We start from the raw sequence: 23,251 nt of genomic DNA on the forward strand, positions 1-23,251 counted from the left end.
TAGGAAAAACTCAACCCATTTACATATACAAAGGGGTAAAACCTTAGACTCCACATCCAAGCATGACTTAGTACCCTAACATTCTCCCCCTCAAAGTTAGGATTGGATGTCCCGGCTTCAGTCTCCAACGAGCTAGCGCGATCAAGACCAAACTCCCCCTCGAAGTAACACCGATCTTCAAATCCGCAAATGAATATTCGACAAACCCGAGAAGCTTCAAATACCCATCATTCTCCCCCTTTTTATAATCAAAAAATGATTATAAAACCCATTAAGGGTGAGAAGCGCCCGGGGAATAAACTTCACAATACTCCCCCTTGATGTGTACCAAAAATGAATCACCAAAAATCTTGCACGGAAAAACAATCACGAAAAAGCCACAAAAAATTTCCAATTTATGAAATTTTTTGACTTTTTAGGTGAAAGTTGCAAGATTTTTCAAAATCCGGGTAAAAACCGTCAATAACAGAATTCTGCAGGGACCCATTGCGCCAAAAACAGCCAAATATGCAAAACTCTACCCCATTTACGAAACTGGGCATAAAGCGTAAATTCGCACAAACTGCAGGGACCAGAATTGTAAAATCTTCATTTTCTCAGAAAATTAACCCAACTTCGAAGTTGGGTATTTGTTGTCAACTTTTCGAAACTTTAGGGACTGATATCGAAAATTTTGCATTCTTTTTCAAAACTGTCGAAATTAGGTCCAAGTTTCGAATGTGGGCAAAAACTGTCAAAGTTTCGAAAGTGTAGGGACCAATTCGAACATTCTGTCTTATATCTTCCAAACTGTCGAAATTACCCACAATTTTGAAATGTATATCAAATGAAAAATTTTCGAAACTTTAAGGTCCAATTTCGAAAGTTTTGGTTTCTTCACCAATTTGTGAACCAGTCAATTCTAAACCCAAATTTTCGGACAGTCGACTTCTTGCCAATACTCGACTTTCGCGACATCAATTCTCAACTCCATTCAACCATCAAAATCTTCAATACAACACATTTCACTATTTGGTTTTCATTCCAAAGCAAAGTCTTTGTTATTAATCACTGAAATCTTTGATCAACAAAACCAAGTATTCGATTTTATCCTCCTAAGCGAATTCCCAAATTAAATCTTCGCTAATTAACAAACAACCATCCATTCGCTGTTTCATTCACGAATAGTCAATCACCATTTCCAGCATAGTTGACTTCCCAGTCCAACCATTCATCCATCAAACCATCGTAACTCGACCATTGACCACAAAAGTTTCGCCCTTCCATTTTCATTCACTCCAAACACATCAACAGCAAACATTCGCTATCAGTGAATAATCATCGACATCAATTTGAATCCTTCAAACACGATAACAAAATCAAAATTGAGGCAAACCCATTCAACCAATCAACCATTCCCAAGTCGAAAAATCTTATGCCAAAAGCGAGGCTTCGCTTTTAAGCAACAGGAACCCCAAAATCACAACACCATCACAATTATTAACTCCAACATCGAATCCCAAATCAATAAGAAATCCTTCGAAATTCAACTGCTACCATCTTCCCTTTCATTGTCAATTAACCTCCAAGACTCACCCTTCATCTATCGTTCATTCTTGTTATCGACTTAGACCCATCGACATTAGACTATCGATTCCAAATCAAATTAACCCAACAATTCGTCACAGTGATAACACCAAGCCTTCGAAATCATGATAACGAACATCGACTGATTCCACATTTCGTTTTCAGCCATCGATTCCAAATACAATCGACGTACAAACCAACTTCTTAATTCCAAATCAAACCAGCCATTGACCATTGGAACACGATTTTGACTCCCAGGCTTCGATGTTCAGGAACGATCTTATAATAACCATCGACTCTCGATTCCACATCATCAATCCAAAACAGATTCGACTATTAAACCAAACGAAATCAAAAGAATTACAGTCGACCCAAAATCGAATATCCTTAGATCATCACACAACAAGCTTTCGCTATCGATCTGAGTACCATCGATTAAAATCAACATTGACATCGACCAACACACCGAAATCCACCATTCGATCTCAATTCGGTATCTAGTAATTGAACAAAGCAATTTTCAAATCAATTTCGATTCCAGTTCGCATCTCAGTGTAGAACCTCCAATTTTGACTTTTCTTTTCGTTGACCAAGGTAAACATCAAATCGATTCTACCTGGTATCCACTTCGATGTTCATTTTATCCAAATATCAATCGATTATAATGATATTTATAGTGGAAATCAACAATCGGAATCAATGAAAGAAAATTGAGATGGTGAAATCAAAAATCATGAATTGGAATATTCAACGAGAGTGACTTGGGCTAAGTGATACAAAAAATGAACAATGAATAATAACATTGGACTCAAATTGTATCCAATGAACAGTAACGAGATCTATATCGATTGAAAAAAAATAGATCAGATGAACAGTAACAAGTTGGATTTTGGGCTCACGATTTAATCAAAACAAAAATCATGTTTGTATTCAGCTTGATCTAATAAAAAATAATTGGATCAACAATTGGGTTGAAACGGATTAGATCCAATGAGGCAAATTGATCAAAAATGAAAAACAAAAAATACGAATCGAAATCATGGACGTTTTGGAATCCATTTGAGAATTTGTGATACCTTTTGACGAATCGATTTCCGTTTTCAACGAACGAATCAAATTTAGAAGATATTGGTTCTTTTGTTGGAACGAGAAAATCTCCAATTTGAACATTGTACCACCCATTATGCGAGATGTACAACTCGTTCTTCGTGTTCTTCAACGATCTAAGAACATCTTCAAAAGAACCACCAACACTTTTGGGTTTTGACTTTAAATTCAATGCAACCTTTGGAGATTGTTGCTTTGGAACCCAAATTTGTTTCACGGATTTTGGTTTCACAACATTTGATGATTTTTGTGAATAAACCCGCTTGTTCTTCCGATTAATCTTCTTCTTCTTTTTCTTTCTCATCTTTTTGCATCTTGAAGACTTGATTTCATGAACAAACCCACTTTCCACAACTTGAACTTTGTGAATTTGAATCAAATCTTTTGGAGTTTTATACTTGTGAATTTCTTGGATCACCGGCTTCCGATAAGGAATCATTCCTTCAAACGAATCACAAGAACACAAAATATCATCGGTTTGAACTCCAATCGAGCAAAAAACCTTTTCATCTTGAAAATCAACTTGAACTCCTTTTTCTTGAACGTCAAGAACATTCGGAACATCAAGAACATCTTCAACAACCTTAAGAGCATGAAGATCACTTGAATTTTCAAAAAGAGAAATGTATCTTTTGTTATACAAATATCTTTCTTCTCCTTCTTTTTGGTTATCGCTTGCAACTAAGTTCATGAAAAGATCATACAAACATTCAATCTTCAAAAGTGGTTGAAATGTCAATCTTCCATGATCATCCTTCAAACCTCCATAAGAAATCAAAGTTTCTTGCGAAATCAACCCACTTAACACGAATCCATAGAATTGAAATTCGTTGACCTTGTATTTCACACCTTCAATGATTACAAGCCAAGAATCATACTCCAAACGCACCATGATCACAAAAACTTGAAGATTTCTAGAGACAGAAAGTGATTTTGAATGTGTTTTCTAGAGAGAGAAAGTAAAAATCACTTGAATTCTAGTGAAGAAAATCGAATTATGAATAGAATCAAAGATGAATTCGATTTCTAGAATCCAAAAACTCTCTAAATCATGAAGATCAAAGATCAAAAAATGAATCACCAAATCAAGAAAGCCACCATGGATCAATTCTTGATCCAATCAAGAACACCCGCTCTGATACCAATTGTAGTGGTGTTGATTATGATTGCATGTGCGGAATATGAAAGATCTAGTGAATCATCATGTAAAATCAAGAACACAAGGAGTAAATAAATCTTTGTAAGCTCATATTAGATCTAGAAAGAGTATACAAATGGGTTTGTACAAAGTTTCTCTCTCTAGTCTAACACTCCAAATGGTTCCTTTACATAATGGGAGTCACTCACTTCCTATTTATAGGAAAGACTCAACCCATTTACACATACAAATGGGTAAAACCTAAGACTCCACATACAAGCATGACTTTGTACCCTAACATAATGTTTCCATATTGGGAGTTGGACGTTAAGAATTTATGTCTAGAATAGAAACTTTTATGCAAGAAGGATGTTCAAAGGAATTTACTTTGAATGTGAGAATTCATATCTATGGAATTGTCTTGTAACAATTTCCAATAGAACACTTTTTAATTTCATTGGCAAAGTCTTGGTGACTTTTGTGCAATAAGATTACAAAAGGATAATTGCATAAAATGTTAGAATCTAACATATTCTAGTAGTGGCGAGAATTTTGTGTTCTTACACTAACGATAAGGATTAGGGATTGTGAAATGAGCATCGTTGGAAATGTTTTAAATTGATCAATTTCACAAGTATGGACCACAGGTAAACAGAGTGTGCATGCTTGGTTCATGGGACAACTGCTGTTATAATTCAAGTAATAAGTTGATTATCCGAAACATGATACAATGAATAATGTGTAATCAATATGGTGACTAAATAAAAGGGGTTTTATTTATACTCAAAAGTTTGAGATCATATTGGATTCGATAATTATTGTGTTTCACTTTGCATGTTTTGACTTCCCGAATAATAAGATTATTCAAACCATCCACAGTCGCTCATACTTTGGAAGTAAGTATGAAAGAAGACTGTCATGAATTGGCTTGTAGATTGTCTAAAGTGTATTAGACATAGCAAAAGTTTTCTACAACGTTCATGAGTGCTTATGAATTAAGATTTGAGCATTGGATTAAACCCACGCTCACTTGGATCGCTTCATGGATTTTATCACGAGTGATTGGTGAGACGATAATATCTTATATTCTTGAAACCGAGACGTGCGAGTTGTAATTTACAAGTCGGTTGCACATTGATAATATGTAAACGCACCAGTAACTTGGTGTTATAAAACATATTGTTGTGTGTGATTTGATGAGTAGGTACAAGCGAGCATTGAGTCGAAGTTTATCCGTTCTTTTTACCCAATGTGGGATAAAAGCGATATATGTGGGCCCCTCGATGATTTAGTGATGACATCCTAAGAGCTTGGCCAAGCCTGGACTAAGTTGATGTGTTCAATTGTAGTCTGTTGTCAGTCATCATAAAGCGGAAATCGGGAAACAACATATGAACAGAGAGTATGATTAAAACTCATGTCTCAGTTCATACGATATCTAGAATGGAGGAATATATGATCCCTTATCTAAAGGACACGTTTCTGATAAGATCAGAGTTCGACAGCGGCTTTTGAAAGCTACGATTGCTGATCAGGTTCTGAAGTCATACGCAGAATAGTTATTAGACTTATCCAAGTGGGAGACTGTTGGATTAGGTGTCTAAGCCCAAAACTATTTTGGTATGTACTTGACCCGATTACGAGCATGGTCCTTTTGGGTTGCATTCACCATAGCAACTGATAGGATGAATTAAGGAGAAAGGTGATTAATTATGATTTATTAATATATTATAAGAATAATATATTAAAAGAGAAATCATATTGTTTAATTAATATTAGTCAAGAATTAATAAGAATTAATTTTGTGGCTAAAAGATATTAATTAAATAAAGGGGACTGATATTGCAATTATATGATAGTTGCAATTGGGCTACAGATTCCTAATGGAAAGGGGATTGGACGAAATCTATGGGAAGCCCGTATGGATTTCGTCCAAGGGATTTCTAAGGAAACTCCATGAGCTGCTTAGGGCCTATGCAGTCAGATTAGGGTTTCCTAGTTAAAAACCCCAATAGCCTAACTATATAAGGAACCCCTAAGGCCCCAAAAACGTGTGGAAGTAATCTCTAAGGGTTCTTAGACATTTTTGTGCCTCCTCCTCCTTCTCCTAAGTCATATTGTTGCTCATGGTGTTTGTGACTCCATTAGAGGTGCAACATTTGAGGCACTAGGCTTTCAGAAGTCAATACAAGAAGGATTCAGATTGTTATTGCAACATAACAATCATGGTAAGATCTAAACTCTATTCTTTTGTCAATTTCGATTATTGTATGCTAGAATTAGGATTTATGAGCTTTGGATGATTATTGCATGTATATTAGATAAACTAGATCCAAAACTTTAGGGTTTGTATGTACACCATAGGATTGATGTAGTGCTCAAAACCCATCACATTTAACTTGTTTTTCTGTACACATTTGATTCTTGTTACCGGCTACTCCAGGTAAGTCGGAAAAATGACTTAATAGGGTGATATATTTTCCAATTTGTACACATTTAGTCATTAATGTTTTTTGTTGCAAAATAAGTCTTTGTTGTTTTGTGCACATTCAGTCCTTATTAGACAATCATTAACGAGGTGTTGGACGTTACCGACGCTTATGGTCACCATGGCCTCGGCTGCTTGGTTGATTCGGTCTTATGGTTTGGCTTAGGTCTTGTGTTTTGAACATCATAACTTCTTCATACAATCTCGGATTCTAACGATATTTATAACCACACGTACGTATATGAGTTTACCACTATTTTCATTTAGATTTCTTCCGTTAAAAAGTAATATATTTTTACTTACGATCTTTATATCCATGCATTTTTTATGACTGTATGTATAAACGTTTTTTATAAGATAATAAGAAAAAATATATTACTTTTAATGGGAGTAATCTAAAGAAAAGTTCTACTAGACTCAAATACAAACGGGTGAATATAAATATCGGAAAAATCTAAGATCATATGAAGAAGTTACAATGTTCATAACAAAGACCTGAGCCAAACCACAAGACCGAAGCAACCAAGCAGCCGAAGCCGAGGCCGCAGTGGTCATAAGTATTAGTAGCCTCGAACACTTCATTAATGATCGTCCCACGTAGTATGTCGTGAGTAAAACATAAAGAAATCGGTCATAAGGACTAAATGTGTACAAAAACAACAATGACTTATTTTACAACAAAAAACACTAAGGACTACATGCGTACAACCTGTGAAATATATTACCATATTAAGTCATTTTTCCCTGCTTACGTGGAGTAGCCGGTTATAAGGACTGAATGTATATAAAAAAAACAAGTTAAAATGGTCAGATGTAGAGAAAAAAAATCAGTGGCTAAATGTGTACAAAATAAAAATACATTACCTTATTAAGTCATTTTTCCCATACTAGATTCCTAAAAATTTATTATCATACAAATGAAGAATATGCTAAAATACAAAAAATTTAGAAATTGGACAACATATTTGAATAAATATAAAAGAGAAGTGAATAAAAGGAAAATTATCAAAATTAAGACCCAAATGTGGAAGAACTTTTTCCCTTGTCGTTATTTTTGTATTAAGTGAAAAGTTTTTATATAACTCAAATGGATAGTTCTATATTAAGTAAAAAAATTATATATTTCATATTCCGGTCTTTATTAAATCCAATAAAAAACAACACCTAATAATGTTTTCTTCCCTTTGGTTTAATCATAAACTAACATTTCGATTCACCTCCGGAGGAAAGGAGAGGAGTCGTAGGGTTTGATGATCCAAGTTCATCTGCACCATCCAAATCCGTCTCCATCTTCTTCTGTTTGGCTTGGCCCCACATTACCGTATAAAATCCTCCGGCAACTATCATGGCTCCAATGGCACTACAAAAGTGCAAATACAAATTCAAGAGGGTTAAATGTAAGAAATATCAACATACTTCCATCTATTTGTTTAATAGAACAACCTATTTTCATTTCTTCATATTACAACATTTTCTTTTGTAAAATATAGCACATATAGCAACGACATTCAAATAGAAAACAATTTTCACTGCTATATGTGGGTAGATTTTTCAAAAGTTCATTATCCTAATAAGAAAATTAAACCGAAACCACAAACCTATAACTGTGTAGATTTTCTAAAGTACGACGCCTTGATGGGGAAAAAATTGAAAGTACAATGATGTAATAGAAAGAAACAAAAAGTAGGATGTTATAATAAGCAAATAAATTAAAGCATGGTTTTATTGTATTACATTTAGCTCACTTCAAAATTCAAATTTCAAGAACAAGCCATAAATCCATGGGTAATTATGATGTAACAATGACCAACAAGCTCAAATGGGATTTAAAATTTGATATTGTGAAAAAAATGTTAATAGTTTACCTTCCTAAATAAAGGGAATCACCAAGAAATGTGACACCCATTATTGTTGCAATTACTATGGAGAGGGGAGTGAACATTGCCACAAAAACTGGACCTTTCTTCTTGAGGCACCAAATTACAGCACTACTACGAAATGCTGTGTTAAATACCGCCTTCAAATACAAAAAAAAAAAGTTTAATCTTCTAACACCAATTATGTTGCCCGGATCGAATAAAGTGATAAAATAACAATGTACTTGATTTGTCAATCTTGTTCTTTTTTTTCACAGATATCTAATCCCTTATGGTAGCCTGTTCACCATTTTTTTACATGTATTTTAGTCATTTTTCTTTCAAGTTTGCCTTTTAATATTACATATATGTATGGTTGTTTCCATGTATTGCATTCATCGTGTATTCCATTCATGTCATTCGTTGGATAGAATGGAGCGATGAATAAATGGAATAGATGGGGTGATTGAATAACTAAGGTAATGGATGAATGCTCATGTCTGGCTGGCTTGTAGAAATGAAATTTGGATATGAATCTTTTATAATATATTTAAATGTGATATATAATTGCAAATTTGCAACCATATTCTATATTTAACTTTAATTATAATTAATAAAATTTTATTTACAAAAATAGAAAACTAAACATAATAAAAACACATATAAGTTTAAATAAAAATAATATTAATTTTTAACTATTGAAAAAATTGTAATTTAATTAATTTTTTTTCTTTAAAAACATGCCAAAAAAATTGCATAAACTCATGGGTTGAATTACAATTTTGCATTCCATTCCATGATGAATGGAAAAGAAACACTACTAATAATGTAAATTAACAAAATGGAAGCAATAAACATTTTTCAAAAATCAAAATGGTCCATTGACTCCATTGCATTCCAAAGAGAAAAACAAACAGTTTTTTTATACCATAAACCATTACATTCCTTTCCTCAATCAATCACACTCAAATTTACCTAAACCGAAAGTTAGTTAACAGGATACGTGGATCTTCATTTTGGTTTGTTTTCATCTATTACTAATCTAAGTCTTTAATATGCCACCTAATCTTATCAACTAGCAAACAGGTTACTAGATATGATAACCTTTTGAAAGTACACTCAGTAGATACTAATAATGATCAAGGTAGGATGAATCCAAATGACATTATTATTCTATTTAATTGAGAATTGAGTATTGACTTACCCCGGAAACAACAGCAACCACTGCGATTCCTGGTTGCAGCACCCAATCGCTTGGATTTTTCACTAGGAACAAAGATAGAACTATACATTGAATTGTCCCAAATAGGCAGTAGAAAAAGACAACCGTGACTTGATCCGGGTACTCTCTAGATGTAGCTGACTGGATATATAAAATATAAATCAAGAAATTAATAGTTATAAAAAGCTGCATGATTTCATGTATTATTCTTTGGGGCACTTACTTGTAAAACCTTCCATATTGCAGCAACGATTCCAGCCATAACAAGAATCAGACCTCCAAAAACCCAATCCGATGCTTGTGACAAATGAAGCTGATTATGTGAATCAGAGGAAGAGTATGTGTGAAAAATTTCCGGGCCTTTATATAATGTGAACACCATTGCTCCCGATATTGCTATTATGGTTCCAAATAATTTCGCTAGACTGCTTGAACTCCTTATGTCTATTTTTTCCATCCTAAAACATATATAAATTAGCTAAAATAGAAATAGGTTGAAAGGATTAAACAATCTATATTCCAGTGTTTTCAACTTTGTTCAAGCAAATTGGATCATTAAGTATTGTAATCATATCTAATGTTTTCTCTTTAGGTATATATAAAATAATATGCCAAAAATGACCCTGTTATCCCTTAGAATTACCTGAAAACGACTGCAAGCAAGAATGTGTTTCCTGGAGCCAAGTTCCCGATACCACTTGCCAAGGTTGGAGAGCTGTAGCCTAAACCTACATATACAAGAACCTGAAAAAGACAAAGCCTACAAATAATCCTTGTACATAAAATTTATTGTATATAAGATCTTTAGAAAATACAAAATATCATCATAGGCTGCATTACTTACCCTAAAAGACCAAGGATGAAGAATCTAAAAACAATATGGAACGTGAGTGGAGGACGCCCAATGTTTCTGTACAAGGGAAGAAGAATTCTAATTGGTGTTTGCTTTATATATGTTAATGGAGCTTAACACAGAATGGAACAAAAACAAAACAAAACAAGTTATACTGTGTTTTGTGTGCATTGGACAGGACATGACTTATCCCACCCAAAAAGGTGGGAAAAATATCCTTTCGTTATCTCTCGTCTTTGCAAATGACGTAAATGCCCTCTTCATCTTCATCTTGTGTAGTCCAGTTCAGTCCTGAGCTACATAACAAACGGGCTCCAAATAGCCGTAGAAAGAGGATTACGAACCTGAAGATATCAACGATGAAGAATGGAAGAAGAATCATCGTTCCAAGGGCATTATGGGAAACAATATAGACAAGATTGTTCATACCACCATTCATTGCAGTTTTTACTATTGTGAGCATGCTCATATCCAAGCATTCTACCATTAACATAATAACAAAGGGAAGCACCTCCTTGGTCCATAACAACATCTGGCTTCTTGTCAGTGCCACATCTTCTACTATTTGAATATCGTAACAAATATCTTGGTAGAAGTATGCATTATAGGGGAATCCAAATTTTGTGATTTGGGTAAATTTGCATCTCATGAGATTCCAATTTTGATACCTTTTGTCTTATAAAATATTAAGGAATTTAAAGTAGTGACAAACTCAGAAGCATTATTGTGATGCCGTCTTGTATTTTTACATAATAAACAAGGGTATAATGTTGTTTTTTTCTATTGTCTGTAAGTTTCCACTCACGTAGTGCAAGGATGGATAAAACTTTTATCTTAATGTTAAATTGTGATATAAGACAAAGTTACAGGATCAGTTTTTTTAGTACATAAATTTTCAGAATGTTGTTGAAGAGGGGAACCACATCCTGATCAATAGAGTATCTTCAGGTGAGTAGCTGACTAGGCCTGACAACTGGGTTGTGTTCGGGTTGGCAGGTCATGGGTTGGCGAATCAGAATATATTAACCCAATCCAACCCATATAATATATGGGTTGGTGGGTTGGAAACATCAACCGAACCCAACCCACATAACCCGCTTAAGTATATAGGTTTGCATTCGGATGGATTTGAGAATTCAATTGGGGTTAAGACTTGTTAGCTAGGGCATGCCATATATTGAATGATAGTCGATAAATTCCAATATTTCCATTAACTCATAAATAATTTTTTTTAATATTTTTTAAATATAATATATAAACGAGTTGACAGGTTGACCCACCCCAAACTGGTAACCCAACCCTACCCATATAATATATGGGTTGACGGGCTGGCGAGTCAGAAATCTCAACCCAAACTCGTTTATTTTCATGTCGGGTTACAAATTGGGTCGATAACTACCGTCCCTAGCTGACCATTCACCAAGTCGTTCCCGATCGTGAAATGTGACTCACACTAGAGTCATAAGCATCAAATATATAAATAATCTAGTATGAAATCTTAGTTGATTTCAAAATTGAGTAGTGGAGGAACCCGTAATTAGAAAATTACTTCATGGAAATTATGTCATGAGTAAATACTAAAATGGTAATATTCTATGTCCCTGAAACAAAGATACAAGAACTTGACATTACGGTTGTTCCGTAACATGAAGCCATACATGGTATGCTCATGTATGATATAATTTAAGTGTAAGGGTCGTTGTAGTTAAAGTTGACTTATTCCTTCTGACCATAGTAGAAGAGATATCTCTTCTCCCCCTCATTAATTGCTTGCTGACAGAAAATATGTAGATACATTTATATTGGATTGACAATAAACTAGTGTGACATATAGTCACCACATATCTATAATGAAAAACAAACCTAAATGTAAGAGCTAAATGACAATTACATGACTTACGATTTGTTTTAGATATCGAGAACAAATCATATATGATGAGTTATCTATGACTGGATCGAAAGGGTTCAGATGATCGAAGTAGTTGTTTGGAAAACATAACCTATGTGAAGTTGTAACTTTGACCATAGAGATGTTGTGATGTGCGTAAGTGGGAGTCTGTTTGGCATATGTTCAATATATGATATTTTAGTAAGACAATTTGGTTTGCGTGGGCCTACATGGTTACATATTAACCCAATATGAAAGAAAGAAGAAATTAATATTTTTATTTATTCGGTGTCAATAAGTATTAAAAATTAATTAGATTAATTTAATATTTATTAAAGTGATAATTAATAATTAGAATTTTGTAACGACTCATTTTCACAACAAAATTTTTTTTATTTTTTTACAGTAAAACTTCCCAGTTATGGATTCATTATAAGAAAACCATTTATTCCCAATTACATTATTTGAAAATCAGAGTATTATATTAAGTGCAGAATCCTCAATGCTACTGATGAGTATGTACAATCTCACATTCGCCTTACCATAGTCACCGATGATACCTGAAACAATGAATAACTGGGTAAGCATAAAGCTTGGCGAGTTTACCCCAAAATACCCCATACGATAAACATACAAGCATGCATAACGGCCCACAACCTCCCCAGTTGGAATGTCCAGGCTCAATCAGTCCTCGGACTGGAATGACAACATATAATGGGTCCAATCAGCCATCAGGCTTGGATACCCGGGGTTTGTTGGCCTACCACCTCAACCCAACCGCTCTTGCCGAGCCTCTGTGCCTACGGATTACATCCGACCCGAACTAGGTATCTTGGCCTACATCACAAAGCAGGACCTCCTTAACCCACTACTACCATACGGCGACATACAAACAATCAGGATCAAGTAGGCACATAATACCGACAAACAATAATCGTACAGCTCACTACCGCCTACTATTCCTTACACCGCACACTGTCCCGCTACCATCTATCCTCTATGAAATGCTTAACCATAAGTAACCAAAGGTGAGATAGCCACCCGAACAGAGGAACCTACTCTAGAGCCACAACCAAACAAGGAATATGCAAGAAAGCCTAGATCAAGAGTTCTCAGGGTATCCTACATGACCACATACAGTTCCTTGGGCACTCCACTAGATGATAACCACTAAGTACAGGTAAACATACAGATCTACAGATCACTACCGAATAACAACATCCTATATACCAGGATATAGATCTAACATATCACTACATCATAATAACATCCTATATACCAGGATACATATCTAACAGATCAATATAACATAGAAACATACGAAATACTAACAATCCATGGAATGCATAACCGTATATACTCAGAGATGAGATAGACACCCGGAGAGGTGATCCTACTCTAGATCCACAACTAAACAACGAACATGCAAGAAAGCCTTGATCAAGAGTCCTCAGTCTATCCTACATGAATATATACAGTCCCTATGGCATCCCTCTACTAAAGATAACCAAAACTATTGGACCGACACTGGTGCCTTTGACCCACGGTACAATGAGGTGAAACTCACCTGAATCGAAGAACCTTGAAACACTACGATATGCTCCCTTCTACACTGCTTGCTCCTGCGAATCTGCTAACACCAGAACCAGATAAAATCTTAATCAATAGCCCAAAATCCTCAAGTTTGACCCAATGTCAAACTTGGTCAAAAAGTCAATGGTCAACGGAAGTCAACAAAAGTCAAAGTCCAAGGCAATGAGTATGCCCAGCGTACACAACCTGATCCCACTCCTTCCTTAAGAACTTAATCCTTTAAGGACTTTTCACCCAAACTCAGATCTAGCCTCAAAACATTGTATTAAGTCATAAAGTTTCCACCTTTATGACTTTCCATGGCTAGGGAAGGCCAAAAGCTACAACCCTAACTTGTTAATCCATTAAGACATCACAACTCGTGCATGGAAGGGATAGAAGGACCAATATCACATTTTTATGGTTCTTAATAGCTTCATAAGGGATAAAGTTTCCAACTTTATCCATTAGAATGGTCCTAACAAACAAGATTTAGTCTTTAAGTCTCAAAGGGACCAAACTTGCATCCTTTTCAACTTGATCCATTAAGTCCAAGTTTCCAACCTTTATATCTGAATCAAAATGATGTTTAGATGGATAAAGTTTCCAAGTTTATCCATAACAAGGTTACAAACTTTCAAGATCCAAACTTTATGCACTAAAGTGACCAAAAGCTCATAACATCCAAAATTAGCTAGATCTAACAAATGCATCATCAAGATTCAAGATTTATACCTCCAAAAGAAAGATAAATGTGAAAAAGGTCTGGATCTACAAGCTTCTATGCAACCAACGCTTCTTCAATGAGTTCCTTCTTCTCCAAGGTACACTAAGAACACTCCAAAAGCACTTAAAAACACCTTTTTTGCTCACAAGGCTCAAACTAGGGTTAGGGTTTCAAGGGAGGGTGTTGGAGAGGTGGAGGCTGAGAATGGAATGGGTTTGGGGAAGTTAAGGAGCTTAAATAACGCTCAAACCACGAAAATAGGATTTGGTTTCTGATCTCGTACGCCCAACGTACTCCATTTATGCCCAGTGTACTAGACTAAGCCAAAAACCTTCCTAACTTATAACGGTCGTAACTTCTTCATTTCAACTTCGATTTTGATGATCTCTATATACATAGAAAGTTATTAAAGAGCTCTACAATATTATCTAAATATCTTGGACTAAAAGCTTCTCAAACAAAAATCCATATTTCATGCAAGAACCCAACCTATGACTTTTCCTGTTCTACCATTCGACCCAAAACACAATTCAAACGTTTAGATCACATAACCATCATTGCCTCCTTCCAAAAGGTCTAAACATGACCTCCTTAAGGCCCAAAGCCTTTATACAATCGACTTCCGGACCACGGCCCTGAAATAGGAAATGACGAAAAATAGGATGTTACAAATTTAATAGAATAATTATTTTTTAAGAGTTAAAAAATAATTAGGTGAGATTTATTAATTATGTCTAAAATAATTATATTAATTATTTTGAATAATTTATGGAAATTTCTAAAAGGATAACTACAAGTGGGTATAATAATATTATCCTTGAATATAAATTTGGAAAAGATAATATTTCCTCACTATATATATCGATCGGGTAAGACACCCCAAAAATATCTAGGTACAATACTGAAAATGCTCAATGCAGAAACACCGTGTTTGTTGGTGATGGAAACCCACAACGGACACAACAACTCTCCAAGAGACATATCAAAACTCCTACTTAAATACTAAGACACAAAGGACCGACTCGCACCCGAGTCAAAAAGCACAAGAGTAGGCAAGGAATTCACTAAGAAGGTACCTAGTAGAAATATAATCGTAAGCATATAATAAAATAACTTGACAAAATCATAAATGAAAACATACCAGTAACAACGTCCGCCGCCGCCCTTTCCGCCTTTTTCGTGAGTTGAAAAGAAGAACCCCTGGCCTTTCGGGCATCAGTTCTCCCATATCATCCATTTTTAATCCTGAAAGTAGTCGGGGTTGGTGCCTCCACCAGCCCAACAACAAGCAAAGGGAAATGGGCCCTCATGTGGCCCACCTAATCACAATGGTAACTAATCCTACTGCTCGGTATTGGGGCTCGCTGGCGACAATCCCTCGCATAATTCCCCTCCATGCTACATTTGTGGCACCTAGTAGCTGATCTACAAAGGCCCTCATACGGCTTCTCGCACTTGCCACAAGTGCGGCCGCTATGACCTCCAGATTGCGAAACAGCGGGCTTGAACCGCTTTGTCGCATGTTGCGGCTACACCGAAGCTTACCTCTCCTCCCTCGTCTAGGTCTCAATCTCAATCTCCCGCCTCCGAGCGGCATCCTGAAGCTCGAAGAGGGTACTGTAACACTAGGTGACACAAACTGCCGAATCTCCGTCTTGAGCATGCTTAAGTACCGTGCCATCTGGGCCTGCTCCGAAGCATAATACTCAGGATAGAAAAGATATCTCTCAGTAAACATATTGGTGATCCTAGTCATTGATTATGTAGTTTGTCTCAAATCCAAATACTTTGAGCCAACCTCTCTCTCTCTCTCTCTCTCTCTTCTCTCTCTCTCTCTCTCTCTCTCTCTCTCTCTCTCTCTCTCTCTCTCTCTCTTTCTCTTTCTTTCTCCACTTGGGGAACATACTTCGTGCAAAACATCTATGAGAACTTCTCTTGAGTAACAGCATCCTTCGCTCAGGAGTATAAGAACCAGTCACCAGGTTCCACCAGTCCTTTGCGCCCAGAAGAAAAAGGTTCATGTCGCACCTGACCTTCCGGTCCTCCGATCAGGAACAGGTGAAGAAACAACCCTCCACATCATAAATCAATGTCATAGCCACGATTGGGTCCTTGACCCCATTGAACTCTAGGGGCTTCATATTGCTGAAGTCTGAGTATTTGAATGAACCTCTCCCCTGAACCCCTGTTACGGCAACAGTTGCGGTAGCTGCAGCAGCAGCCTCAGACACAACGACGCATCATTCATCGAACAACTCAATATGATGGGTTTTGAGCATTCTAACACTCTTATGGTGTACATGCAACCCTAGAAACCTTGGATCTATGTTTTCTCAAATATACATGCAAATTTAATTTTTCCAAGGTTCTCATCCTAACTAGCATGGCATGGGGTACTTGTAATATAAAAACTAGTAGAATGACATACCTTTGTAGTTGCTTGGATTCCTTAAGACCTTGTAAGCCTAGCACCCCAAGTGTGATGCCTCAAATGTTTCACACAACACCACAACTCTTGGAATAACTTGAGAGAAGAACACTTTTACTCTTGGAATAACTTGAGAACCCAATGGGTCCTAGCCCAATCTAGTGAATCATGAACCATAAGCCCACTATATAAGAATGAAAGATTTACATAATCAATCCTCATATATTTAATGTCTCTTTTGATCACAAAATTAACTCCAAATTAATTCTTGATCAATACTAATTAAATAATATGATTTCATATTAATATATTAGAATATATTAACAAATCATAAGTGTCCTTATTCTCATTTTGTCTATCAAATTGTTGAGATGCCATGCAACCCAAATGGACCATGCCAAGTCGGGTCAAGTACATACCAAATATAGTTATGGACTTAGACACCTTATCCAACAGTCTCCCACTTGGATAAGTCTAATAACTATAGTTGCAAGTATGACTTCAGGAACCGACCAGTAATCGTAGCTCTTTCAAAGTCTCGCGGAACTAAGATGATGATGCGTCATTTAAGATAAGTGATCATATAATCCTCTGTTCTAGATATCAGCTGGACAAATACATGGAACAATGTCATACTTATTGTCCAGTAGTTTGTTTCCCGATTTCGTATTTGTTCGACATAGAACTAAACTGAACACATCAATTTGGTTCTGACCGGGCCCGACACATAGGTCAAAACAAAATCATCGAGGGGCCCAGAAATCACTTTTAATCCTCCAAGGAATAAAAGGAACATATAAAATTTGACTCATATGCTTGTACTAACTACTTGTTGAATCATACACAAAAGCACGTTTTATAACATCGAGTTACCGATGTGTTTTCGTACAATCAATGCACAACCAACTCATAATCAACAACTCATATCTCTAGGTTTGAAGACTTATATGATATTACCATCTCACGATCACTCGAGATAAATTCCAGGAAGTGATACAAGTGAGCATGGGTTGAATCCAATACTCAGAACTTATGAGCACTCATGAATGTTGTAGCAACTTTTGCTATGTCTAACACCTTAGACATCTACAAACCCAATTCATGACAGTCTTGATTCATACCTACTTCCAACATATGACTGACTGTGGAGAGTTTGAATAAAGTAATTATTCTGGAAGTCAAAATATGCAAAATTGAAACAATAGTAAACAATTGACACAAGATAGCAACACTTTACTTATAAATAAACAACTTTTATTTAATCATCAAATGTCAATTACATTTTACAAGTTTCAGAAAAAAAAACTATCTAATCTATAAAACTAATATCATCCTTCAGCCCGATGCGCCTCGCATGCTGCAAATGCTTAGCCCTACACAGTCCCTTCGTGAGGGGATCTGTTGGGTTCTCATCCGATGATACCCTCTTTACCACAAGGAGTCCTTCTATCCGATGTCTAATGAAGTGGTATTTTCTGTCGATGTGCCTGGATTTGCCGTGATCCTTTGGTTCCTTAGCTAAGGCAACTGCACCCTCGTTATCACAGAAAATCTCCATAGGCTCCTTAATAGCTATTACAACTCCAAGGTCTCCAATGAATTTCTTTAGCCATATTACCTCATTTGCTGCCTCGCTTGCTGCTATGTACTCTGATTCGCAAGTTGAATCAGCTACTGTTTCCTATTTGGAACTTTTCCAAGTAATTGCTCCTCCATTTAGGGTAAAGACCCAGCCCGACTGAGAGCGGAAATTATCCCTTTCAGTATGGAAACCAGCATCACTATACCCCACTGTAACATCCCGTTTAATAAATAAATAATATTTAGCAGGGTGAGGGTGTTGGGGAGCCAATTGATGAAATTTTGGAGTTTTAGGGGTTAAACGTGTAAGTTCATGATTTAATTTGTAAAGATTTTAGGGCAGGCACTATTTGGTAAGTTTGGACCTTAATTGTAATGAATTTATGGAATCAGGGGCTGCATGGTAACTATTGGGATTTAATTTGAAGAGAATTATGGAAGTATGGGCTAAAAAGGTAAATATTGGGTTAATGTTGAAGAAGATTTGGTGGGGAGGGGTTGGTATTGGAAAAACGCTAATTGTTTAAAGAAAGACACGGGTTATACCCAATGCTCCCTCCCATCGTCTAACCCTAAACCTGGCAAAAACATTCAGCCACCATGTGAGACGTCCCAGCCGCCACCCTCCATGTTCGTTCATCATTCCGATCAGACCAGCCGTTGCCGCCGTTAATCCGCCACCGGGACGCCATCGTCGCTGCTGGACGACATGAAATCGTTGAGCGTCGCAGGCTCGCCGAAGCTGTGAGGTGTGATCGTGGCCTCCGTTCGTCGGGAAGAACTCAGCCTCGGTCCCCTGCTGTGATTGCTTCCTTCCCCTCCGCTTATTCTGTCACTAGGCTTCCGTCGCCATCTCTTTTCCGAACAGCAGTCGCAGCGGACCTTCTTCTCCTCCGACTGCCTTGTGCCTCCATGAGGGTGGTCGTGTGCAGGTACAGTTTTTCAATGCTGTATCGTGATTTTTAGCATGCTGGGTTGTGTTGGGGTATTGTAAGCGAGTTTTTGGATCGGAAAAATCCTCCACCACCACCTCAAGGTGGTGGCTGCCACCCATTTCTGCCTTCTGTCATCCTTTTGCCGCCACCAGCCACCGTGGGAGGTGGTTGTGTGCGTGTGTATTTTATGTGTGAGATTGTTATGCACTCTTTGGGCAGGAACCACCACCACCACCATTGGAAATGGTGGCTGCCGCCAGCCCGCCGCCATGACCCGCCACTACCCGGGGTGGTAGTGGGTGGTGCTTGGCATAGTGAACCCTAATCGGCCCAAATGCTTGATCTGGGCTTGTTGGATGGTTATTGGGCTAGAAAACCCTAATTTTGGGTTTGTTGGTTTGGGCCTATTGGGACCCGCATTTGGACCAGTGGACTGAAGATATAACTCATGACGATTCTATTGTATGATGGCTTAGTGGAATAATGGACTTAATGGGTTAAGTCCTTAATGGGTTAAGTGAGAAACACTTAACCCTAATTGTCGTTTTATGTGAAAACCCTAATTTTTGCTTAGGCCTTAAGTTGGGCCTTTTTATTGGGCTTTGGTGTTTGGGCCATTGATGAGCCATCCAAGAGCAGTCATGTGGACTAGAATATTTTCATGGGCTTTAGGGTAAGGCCCATGTGAGGTTTTGGGCCCAATTTGGAAATTTGGGCCATAGTTGGGCCATTAGAGGACTTTTTGTGAACCCATTTGGTATTGGGCCTTGGTGGGCCCATTGGGCTTGGGTTATTTCTGGACCGGATTGGTGGACCATATTTGGACCTAATGTGTGAAGGTTTGATCTTAGATTCTAATGGGGTTAATTGTGGGTTTGACTCAGTGTTAGAAGCCGGAGTACAACAGCAGCATTTATAGGATCTGTCCGCCATCCGAGGTGAGTCTTCTCACTATACTTACCCGTGTGGTAATTTATGTGTGACCGGAGGGTCTTATTCGTGTTATTAACCGGAGGGTCTTAATTACATTATTGAACGGAGGGTCTTAGTACATTGTAGACCGGAGGGTCTTTGTACATTATCGACCGGAGGGTCTTATTTGTTTATAATGTGTTATGTGTTATCGTGCATACTGTCTTTGTGACTTATGCTGGTATAGTAATCTGTGTATGTGTTGATCTTATGTGCTTACTTGAGTTGTGCACTTGTCTGTGTGATATATGTATGCTATATTATGTGATACTGAGACCGGACCGGAGGGTCCAACGAGCTGTGAGACCGGAGGGTCCTCACTAAGACCGGACCAGAGGGTCCAACAAGCTATGGGACTGGAGGGTCCCACTGAGACACATAGACCGGAAGGGTCTTACCGAGTTATAGCCTCGAGTGGCTAATGTGTTGTATGTGGTATTTTGGGGAACTCACTAAGCTTCGTGCTTACCGTGTTATGTGTTATGTGTTTCAGGTACTTCTCAGGATCACGGGAAGGCGCCGACTTGATTGTACACACGAGATGGAGTTGTGTTCGAGGATCCTGGATTTTATTTAAATAATTATGAACACGTGTTTTTGATAATTGATATATTGAGATTTTGTGATATGTGTTGATGATATTTATGTGATTTTAAAAATGAAAATTTTGTATGAAAATTTACGGTGTTACAAGTTGGTATCAGAGCCTTGGTTTGAGGGATTCGGATGCACTTTCGGGTGAATCTGGACTCAAACTGAGGATTTGAGAAAATTTTCAAAAGAAATGATTTTCTAAAAACAAGCAAGAGTTTCTAAGAGAACAACGAGAAAGAGCAGTGTGTATAATCAGCCAGAGCCCGAACGGTGATTTCCCAAAATACCCTTACTTTTGTGTTATGAGATATTTATAAGATATTTTATGAGATATTCTGTATGCTAGAGATAGGCTAGGTATTTCATATTTTAGGACTAGAGTGGCCTGATTTGTGATGCCTTACCCTAGGAGTTGTTGCTATCTGTGATTTGCTTTTGAGTATGTGCGGAGTAAGAGTATCCAGCAGGAATCCTTTTTAGAGAGGGATTTGAGTAGAGGAGTAATCTAGGAGAGATACCTAGATGAGCATTTGAGGAGCCTACTGAGAGAGTAGTTAGGTACTTTGACTAAGTCCAATTAGTCTCGTACTCCTGTCTCTCAATATCCTTATCCCTAGGATATAGGCAACTTCTCCAAGGTCCTGCATAGCGAAACACTTCCCAAGCCAGGACTTAACTTCCTGCAGGGTTGGGATGTCATTTCCTATGAGTAGTATGTCATCCACATACAATACCAAAAAGCTAATTATACTCCCACTAGCCTTAACATATACACAGGACTCATCTTCGCTCCTCGAAAAGCCAAACTCTTTGACTTTCTCATTAAAACAAAGATTCCATCTGCGAGATGCTTGTTTCAATCCATAGATGGATTTCTCAAGCTTAAACACTCTATTAGGGTGCTTTGCATCGACAAAGCCCTCTGGCTGACTCATGTAAACATCCTCAGCCAACTTTCCATTAAGGAAAGCAGTTTTGACATCCATTTGCCATATTTCATAATCATGAAATGCAATTATGGCTAGCAAAACCCTAATAGACTTAATCTTCGCTACTGGTGAGAAGGTCTCATCATAGTCAACTCCCGAAGTTTGAGCAATGCCCTTCGCAACCAGTCGCGCTTTATAAGTTTGTACATTCCCATCCGTTTTGGTCTTCTTCTTGAAGATCCATTTGCACCCGACCGTCTTACGACTCGGTACATTGTCAACCAAGTTCCAAACTTGATTGTCATACATGTACTGAATCTCGCTATCCATGGCCTCATTCCATTTGGCAGATTCAGGGCATGCCATGGCTTCCTTGAAGCTGTTAGGTTCATCCAGATTTACCAGTGTACTATCACTGATAAATGCATCACCTTCCACAGTAATATGAAAACCATAGTATGCTCAGGTGGATTCCTAACTCTTGTGGAACGCCTCAGAGGTATGGATTCATCAATAGGAGTTTCCTCCTCACGTTTATTGCTAGGGTTTGAGGTTCCTTCACCGCTTGACTCTTGAAGTTCTTCAAGGTCAATTTGGCTCCCACTGTTTCCTTGGCTTATAAACTCTCTCTCTCTCGAAAGACCCCTCTCCTTGCCACAAAGACCACATTCTCACTGGGTCTGTTGAAGAGGTAACCAAAAGAATTTTGTGGGTAGCCGATGAAAATACACCACTCACTACGAGGTTCGAGCTTGTCCCGAGTCTCACGTCTCACGAAAGCCTTGCAACCCCAAATCTTTATGTGGTCTAAATTGGGAACTTTCCCAGTCCACATCTCGTGAGGTGTTTTGGCAACCTTCTTGGTAGGGACTAGATTAAGGATATGGGCGGCAGTCTCTAAGGCATACCCCCAGAATGAGATTGGTAACGAAGCTCGACTCATCATGGAACGAACCATGTCTAACAAGGTTCGATTGCACCTCTCAGCCACACCATTAAGCTTTGGTGTTCTGGGAGGTGTCAATTGTGAAACAATTCCACATTCCTTAAGATAGTCAAGGAACTTTGTACTAAGATACTCTCCTCCTCGATCGGATCGGAGCATCTTAATGTTCCTGCCCAACTGATTCTCCACTTCTTGTTTAAACTCTTTGAACTTTTCAAAGGTTTCTGACTTATGCTTGATTAAGTAGACATAACCATATCTACTGTAATCATCAGTAAAAGTCACATAGAAGCGATTAGCATCCCTCGTGGCGGTTCTGAAGGGTCCACACACATCTGTATGTATGAGGTCCAACAAACCTTCACCCCTAGCACACGTACCAGTGAAGGGTGACTTTGTCATTTTTCCAAGCAAACAAGACTCGCAACTATCATCTGACCTTAAGTCAA

General features: G+C 37.5%; 1 protein-coding gene across 1 annotated transcript; it reads right to left on the reverse strand.

The window, feature by feature from the left end:
* Positions 1-7,484: 7,484 nt before the first annotated feature.
* LOC145162925 (WAT1-related protein At5g40240-like) lies at positions 7,485-10,762 on the reverse strand. The gene is made up of 7 exons (XM_079081899.1): positions 10,575-10,762; positions 10,222-10,287; positions 10,021-10,137; positions 9,601-9,835; positions 9,360-9,518; positions 8,165-8,316; positions 7,485-7,659 (listed from the first exon to the last, which is right to left on the reverse strand). Exons 1-7 carry the CDS (start codon positions 10,760-10,762, stop codon positions 7,500-7,502), a joined length of 1,077 nt encoding a protein of 358 aa, XP_078938025.1. The 3' UTR covers positions 7,485-7,499.
* Positions 10,763-23,251: the final 12,489 nt, after the last annotated feature.

The sequence above is a fragment of the Lactuca virosa genome, chromosome 3, assembly GCF_052849685.1.
Source record: "Lactuca virosa cultivar CGN04683 chromosome 3, Lactuca_virosa_CGN04683_v6, whole genome shotgun sequence".
Lineage (NCBI taxonomy): Eukaryota > Viridiplantae > Streptophyta > Magnoliopsida > Asterales > Asteraceae > Lactuca > Lactuca virosa.